The sequence below is a fragment of the Aristolochia californica genome, unplaced genomic scaffold (genome assembly GCF_029961685.1).
Source record: "Aristolochia californica isolate CCGP_79_NKW_82.1479 unplaced genomic scaffold, dmAriCali1.0.hap1 SCAF_1, whole genome shotgun sequence".
In the NCBI taxonomy this organism is placed as follows: Eukaryota; Viridiplantae; Streptophyta; class Magnoliopsida; order Piperales; family Aristolochiaceae; genus Aristolochia; species Aristolochia californica.
Genome location: NW_027181770.1, coordinates 54,243,338 through 54,250,476, shown reverse-complemented (window position 1 = coordinate 54,250,476; position 7,139 = coordinate 54,243,338). Strand labels below are relative to the sequence as shown.

Genomic DNA, 7,139 nt, shown 5'->3' with positions numbered 1-7,139 from the left:
CCTTCTAGAGCAAGTGTTGGGCCATCCATAGAGGGCTTGGACTAGAACCTCCTCTATGTATCCTCAAATTGGCCCAATGGGTGGACAGTGGGCCTAGGTCCCGTGACACATCGTATGTAAGGTGACCGTTAGCTCCCACTGAGTGAGTTCGGGTCATCCCTGAAAAAGGTGTTCGAACCGTAAACCAAAGTTTTGAATTCTCAATTCTTACCAATGAATCAGACACGTAAAAGAAAAGAGTTGGAATCGAGTCTGAACAGTTCGAAATTCCAAACAGAGAAGGGGAAGCATGAAAATGCACCTCCCGGAGTGATTTTTCACATTCCCCCTCTATGTTGGGAGATCCGCACTGTTTCCTTGTTTCTCCAGTACGAACGTTCGGGCCGGATCTCATTTGCCCAATAACTTGTCGATATGATACAGGCCCTCTTTGGATAAAAAATCCCTCGACAGGTAAAAATGAAATAAAAATAATCCAGCCATTGCAGTCAATCTCGATCTCGGGTTGCTATTGTATTGAAGTTTTGATTGACAAGAGCCACTGCTGGCTTTTCCCATTCAATCTTCAATTCATTCGCTAACAACAACGGTTCGTGTGTCATCAAACCTTTCTAAGTAGCTTGGCTTCGCCGTCAAGCACTCAAAAGAGATGCCCGTTTGGCAGCAGCTACTGTCCTGTAATCGTCTTCAGGATTCAGTAACACCCACCTCGCCTTGCCGTCTAAGATTGAAGCTATACGGAGACGAATGAAACAAAGGAACCAACTTCCATCATTGCTAGCTGCAAGGCATTTTCTTTGGAGTCCCAAAATGTTTTTCAAAATCAGTTTTAGATTCATCTGGACCGAACCCTTCACAGAACCCAGACGTTTTCGATCATCGGATTAATTGAAGGGTCTGCCGGCAACTGGGTTATGAACTCTAACAAGTCTCTGTTTCTTTCTCCTTTCTGCAGAGGGGCATTAACGACAAGACGACAGATAAAAAAACACTTTTCGATTCAATCCTCTAGAGCAGTCATCAAGAGTTTATGTTCAGTCAATATCCGAGTTTCAGGAGTTGGTGGTGACCAGGCTACCATCTTCCCTAGAATGAGCAAAAGACGGACTGGAGATTCGAGAATAGAAACTTACTCTCAATGCTTATTCATCTAGTTTATTAGTTTTAGGACGTGGAAAGGAGAGCTTTGTCAGCTGTAACCACACTTCAAGGGATTTTGCTTGCTAACCCAAACATCAAAACAAGAATAGAAGCGTCTTCATCAGAAAAAAAAAACACAAAGGAAGAAATTTAAAAAGTGAGAACCATAGTGTGACATAAGAGAAATGTAAACAGTAGTTGAGATGAGAAGTTAAAGAGAAGCTTCCTCAAACCCAACTCACATGGCTTTACCAAGTCTCTCTATATTAAAGTACTAATGATCTGATATAGTTGTCTGGTTTAACAATTGTTTTCCTGTTTTTGTGGCGTTTACTGCTTAGCCGTCTTGGGTGCTTCTCACATTCAGATGTCTCAGTTTTGGGTATCAGTTAATGACATTCAGTAACTGGTGGGAAAGTCTGCGGTTTAAATTGAATTTATGGCTTATTGCGATGTGGCAGATGCAAATTCAAGAAGTCATTAAGGAGAAGAGAGATGGGTAGGTCAGAGTTTTTATAATGCGTCGAAGCCTCTGATTTTGGAAGATGCAAACGGTGGAGGAAGAAGGGCGTGCGCAGGTTAATTAACATGCACTCTCACCAATCTGGTTGTAAAAGACAAGACTTCTACGAGTCATTGTCGTTTCTCTCCGGTGGTTGGTATTAAGAGGGCCCTGATTCATTTGCGCTCTATCTTACCAGTAATGGAGATATAGGTGGAGCAGCAGGTCTTGGCGCTGAAAGAGATGGGAGTTAGAACAAGGAGAAGCAGAGGGAAACTGGGTTCCATGTCTGCTCCTCTTCCCCCTGTAACCCTCCTCCTTCTCGCCTTCCTTGTGTTCTTAGATGGATCAACAATCTGTTCGGGGTTGAATTACACATACCATCGGCAAGTTTCAAGCCTCAGGTTGGCCAGGATTCAGAGACATCTGGACAAGATCAATAAACGGCCTGTGAAGACGATACAGGTAATATGAGTTTCTTTTTGGATGTCTTCTTTTCTTTTTAAGACAGTTTCAGTTTTGCCTTTGGTTTTCACGGTTTCGAGCTGCTCATATGAGCAGAGCCCAGATGGAGATATTATAGATTGCGTTCATAGACGAAGACAACCAGCCTTAGATCACCCCCTCTTGAAGAGTCATAAGATTCAGGTAGGCTTTTGCCTCTTGCTTTTTCAGTTTTCCAGCTTCGAGGTGTTAGAGAGCTGATTTATTCCGTGTTCTATTTTTATATGATAAATTTATACAGAGAGTACCAACATTGAAGCCAACATTGAGCAGAGGACACGGAAGGACGAACTTGACAACAGGCGATGGCGCAGGTAGAGCATGGCAGACATGGCATCAAAATGGGCATTGTCCGAAGGGAACGATTCCCATACGCAGAAGCTCAGTGGATGATGTATTGAGAGCCAGATCTCCTTATCATTATGGGAAGAAACAAACGAAGAGGATTCCCCTCGCGAAATTCCCTCAAACTGCAGATGTAGTCAGTGGAAGCGGACATGAGGTCGGTGAACTGAACTCGTCCCTCGTTCTTCCCTTCTCCTTACCTGGTTCTGTTCATTCCGTTCCTGAGTGCTGACCAACGTAAGAAAAAGAACATGCCAGGGAAACAGACACACACAAGCAAAAGCTTTTAAAAAAGTCTTCTACTCTTATCTTAGGCTGTTCTTATTCTTCTCTGAAATTTTTTAATAGCTAACAAGATCAAAGCAACTGAGATAACAGATTAAAGAAGATTAGTAGTCCCGTGGAAACCAAAATTTTTATTGAAGAACCAGTGAATAGGAGACAGCTTTCTTGTCTTTAAACTTCTTTTCAACCTAGTCACAATGATTTCGTTAACTCGTTTTCTGCTAACCAAACTATAGTTTGGTGGGTGAGATAGGGAAGTAAGCTTAAAGAAATATCAACTTAGATGCAGTTGGGTTTACTCCAATCAAAGAATCCTCAGAGAGGAAAAGAGTTTTTTGTTGCCATTTGCAAAGAAGAAGACAAAACCTAATGCAAGCCGGAGGGTTCTCCACTGTTTAAATTTTCCCTACTGTCCAACTGTGAATTCGATATTCAAAGCTTTAATAATCTCAACTGTCCTTCTGTAACTGTAAAAAAGGAAGACCGATAATAATAACAGGAAGGGTGTTGGGTCTGTAAGCAGCATGCAATCGCCTACACGGGATCATCTGACGAAGTGTATGGAGCCAAGGCGACAATAAACGTATGGGAACCCTCCATAGAAGTGGTGAACGAGTTCAGCCTCTCACAGATTTGGATCCTCTCGGGCTCCTTCGACGGCACCGATCTCAACAGTATTGAAGCTGGTTGGCAGGTATTTATTCTGTCTACGTACACTGCGGTTTTTAACTTGCATTTAAGATTCCTCATCCGTTACCAACTGAAAACTAATTAATGGCGGAAGATGAATAAAGAAACGAAATTCTGAAGCTTTTTGTTTTTCTAGTCAGGTCAGCCCGGAGCTTTACGGTGACAGTAGGCCGAGGCTGTTCACTTATTGGACGGTCAGAACTCTTCTTCTTAATCTCCGTCTGATCTTCATTTCTCATCATGAAGCTTCGTTTAACCAACATTGACTAGCATCACAATTAATTTCAAATCCTTGACGGAGTTCTTCTTTAACACAGAGCGATGCGTATCAAGCGACGGGTTGCTACAACCTCCTCTGCGCGGGTTTTGTCCAGACAAACAACAGGATAGCCATCGGAGCTGCCATCTCTCCGGTCTCTTTCATCGCCGGTAGCCAATACGACATCACCATTCTTATATGGAAGGTACAAGATATCGATTACATTCTAATATCCATGCCAATGAATCTTTACTTTACTACCTTCATGGTCTTCTGGGTCGGCTCTACACTTTAGTTTGAAAAGAAAAAGAAAACTTCGAATTTCCAATATAATATTCACCAGTTAGCTTCTATTCCGCCTTCACTAACGCCAATTTGTCTCTACTATGACACGCAAGTCAAATGTAATAAACAACAGGTGATCGATCTTCTTTAAGAACTTCAAGTATTTTCGTAAGATTATTCAAAAAACTACTGAACGTGCAGAGGAGCGTAGTCATTCTTAAGAATTTGACAAAAGCGTCCTAGATTATAAAACCAGTAATTGGGACCAGACATACTGTCATCACTGGGATTGAACCAAGTAAACGTGCGTTCATGTGATTACAGATAATGTCTTCAGATTGAGTAATAGTGCCTTTACATGTGAATAGCGGATAAATCGGTTGAAAATACTCCTACTAGATCTTGACTATATGAACAAAATCATATGTGCCTTGTTCTGTCCCAGGATCCAAAGCTGGGCAATTGGTGGATGAGTTTCGGCGACAACACCCTGGTGGGATACTGGCCGGCCGAGCTGTTCACGCATCTAGCAGACCATGCTTCAATGGTGGAATGGGGTGGAGAGGTTGTAAACTCACGTTCCAAAGGAGTGCACACATCCACTCAAATGGGTTCCGGCCAGTTTGCAGAGGCCGGATTTGGCCGAGCGAGCTACTTCCGCAACCTAGAGATCGTCGACTCCGACAACAGCCTGAGCTCCGTCGAGTCCATCTCAACATTAGCAGAGAACACCAACTGTTACAACATCAAAGCTTCCTCCAACAGTGACTGGGGCACCTACTTCTACTATGGAGGACCTGGGAATAACCCAGTATGCCAGTAGTTGGCTGCTAATGCCGTGTCGAATATATATTCTTTTGTTCTCCTGGTATTCCACCAAATTAAGTGATATATGCTTGTAAGGGAATGATCCAGTGTGAAACTCTGATATAGGAGAAGTTAGCTGTAGGTGTTTGTTATCACCACTGGTTGAAGATATATCCATTGGTGATTAAGAGTTTCACACCATATCATTGCCCGTTTATTGTATCATGTAATACCAATTTTAGTTCATCTTTCATGGGTAATCTTCCTTTTGATTCTTATTAACTTTCGTCAAGGAAAAAAAAAATTGAAAGAAAGATTCGCTTATGAGTCTGTGCCCATTCTCAAATAAGAAGAAAGAAGCTCCGATCGTGATGCAATCAATGAACTAAAAAATCAAATCTCCAGAAAGAACTTAAATGTAAACCCTTCCGAGTCCTGCTTTGGTACTGCTGTATATTAATCCCTCATAGAGGTTTGCAGTTTTGAGAAGTTTTATATGAATTTTCGAACCATCCCAAGTCAAACGTCGAGTTGGAGGAGGAGGACCTGACAGCGATTTCTTCTCAAATATGGAGTAAATTGGGGGAGCTGAAGCTTGGGAGTTTGAGTTATCGATTGCGGAGATGGCGTAGAAGACTCGTTGACAGTCCCAAGAGATGTATTATCTCGACGACGCCTTGTATTATCCGGTAAAACGAAATGAAGAGACACAAATTAGACAGAATATACCAGATACTCCATTCTCAACCCATGTTTCAAGCATTTATGTTGCCAGCCGTTTTAAAACAACTCGTAGAAGAGGCGGCCATAATTGTTGGATCTGTTTCTGTTGTTCTTTTATTATAAATAAATGCTAGGATAAGAGGAGGACAATCGGAATCCTTCATATTTACTGGATTACAAGCTTACGGCAAAAGAGAGAGCCGCGTGAGGAAGACGAGACGGGACGGCTGCAAATATCACTTTCCCTCATTATGTAAATTTGCCAGTGAGGTGATTGTGACAATTACGCACATTCAGCAGTCCACATTAAATTGGAGCAGAAATTGGTTTGCGGAAAAATTCATTTGAAGATCTCAGACTGGAAAGAGTGTACCAGTGGCAAAGAGCTCTAGTTATCTATAGTGTGATTTCCATTGTTCATTAGATTCAAATTATGAGGCTGAAGTCAGAATTACAATATCATGCAACTCTAGGATTTCAAAAATTGTTACTCTCACCCTAGTTAAATTTTACAACAAAAAGATAATTGTGCCCTTATTTTTTATTTAAAATAATATTTTAATATTTTATGCTTAAAAACAAAAGTGGAGCTACCTTTCATGTTTCTTCTCTCCCTCTAACATTGATGTCAAGAAGAATCTAGATCCATTTTCAAGTGGCAAAAGAGGAGCAAGGAGTAGCCTTCCCAACTCCACCCTAGGGGTGTGGACTGTGTAGCTCTCCCCCTTATTTCTCTTTTGTCACTTCTCCATAAACACCCAAGTTCATAGTGAAGAAACATATGATAGGGGAAGTCCTTATCCTCCATCTTCTCTATTTTGTTACCCAAGGGAGAGGTTATTGGGGTTTCCCTATAGGTTACCAAATAGAATAGGTGGAGGACATGGCCTTAAACCTTGCTATAAACATTTTTGGAATTTGTGTGTGAAACTCAGAAGAAATGTCATCATGCTTCTTTTAATTGAGCACACAATAGTATTTTTACATATAAGTGATTGATTTGTTAGCACCTTCATTTGAGGAATCACATTGCATGCAACTTTGTTATCTTTAATGTCATTTAATTGGTACTCCGCATGAATTGTCATCATGCTTCGTTTAATTGAGCACAAAACAGTATTTTTACATATAAGTGATTGATTTGTTAGCACCTTCATGTGAGGAATCACAGTTGCATGCAACTTTGTGATCTTTAATGTCATTTAATTGGTACTCTGCATCCCAGATGGTAAAGTATATCACCTGTGCATTGGAGAAACCATCTCCAAAATTCTTTGGAACAACGATGAGAATGTTGATGTAAAGTTCGACTAGGTAAGGTCAAATTGCTGACTTGTCGACCTGTTAAGTCGATTTTTTGACTCCTCCAGGGAGGCTGTTTGACACCCTTGTTCATAGGGAGTTTCCATCCTTCTTAAGTTCATCGAATCGAGAGAGACAATTGAAACCGAGAGCATGAGAAAAAGAGGTGTGAGGTTGAGAAGAAGTGTTGCAACACTTCACTTTGTTGAGTAAGCTTCCTTCTTGCAATATCCTTGTGGAAAATGCCCTTCTAAGCTTATTCCTTTGTAAGAGTCTCTTATTGTGAGAGCTTTAGTA

The 7,139-nt window shown here is 41.2% G+C and overlaps 1 protein-coding gene across 1 annotated transcript; it reads left to right on the top strand.

The window, feature by feature from the left end:
* Window positions 1-1,771: 1,771 nt before the first annotated feature.
* Window positions 1,772-5,068, top strand: LOC137960916 (protein neprosin). Its single transcript, XM_068808322.1, has 7 exons — window positions 1,772-2,107; window positions 2,204-2,290; window positions 2,388-2,648; window positions 3,300-3,470; window positions 3,607-3,660; window positions 3,784-3,930; window positions 4,456-5,068. The coding sequence occupies exons 1-7, from the start codon at window positions 1,886-1,888 to the stop codon at window positions 4,831-4,833; spliced, it is 1,320 nt and encodes a 439-aa protein (XP_068664423.1). The 5' UTR covers window positions 1,772-1,885; the 3' UTR covers window positions 4,834-5,068.
* The last annotated feature ends 2,071 nt before the right edge of the window (window positions 5,069-7,139 follow it).

Coding starts and splice junctions, on each gene's coding strand:
- LOC137960916 (XM_068808322.1), top strand. CDS start 1,886: ATGGGAGTTAGAACAAGGAGAAGCAGAGGGAAACTGGGTTCCATGTCT. Junction 2,649..3,299: donor TCAGTGGAAGCGGACATGAG/GTCGGTGAACTG, acceptor GTCTGTAAGCAG/CATGCAATCGCCTACACGGG. Junction 3,471..3,606: donor GTATTGAAGCTGGTTGGCAG/GTATTTATTCTG, acceptor TTTTCTAGTCAG/GTCAGCCCGGAGCTTTACGG.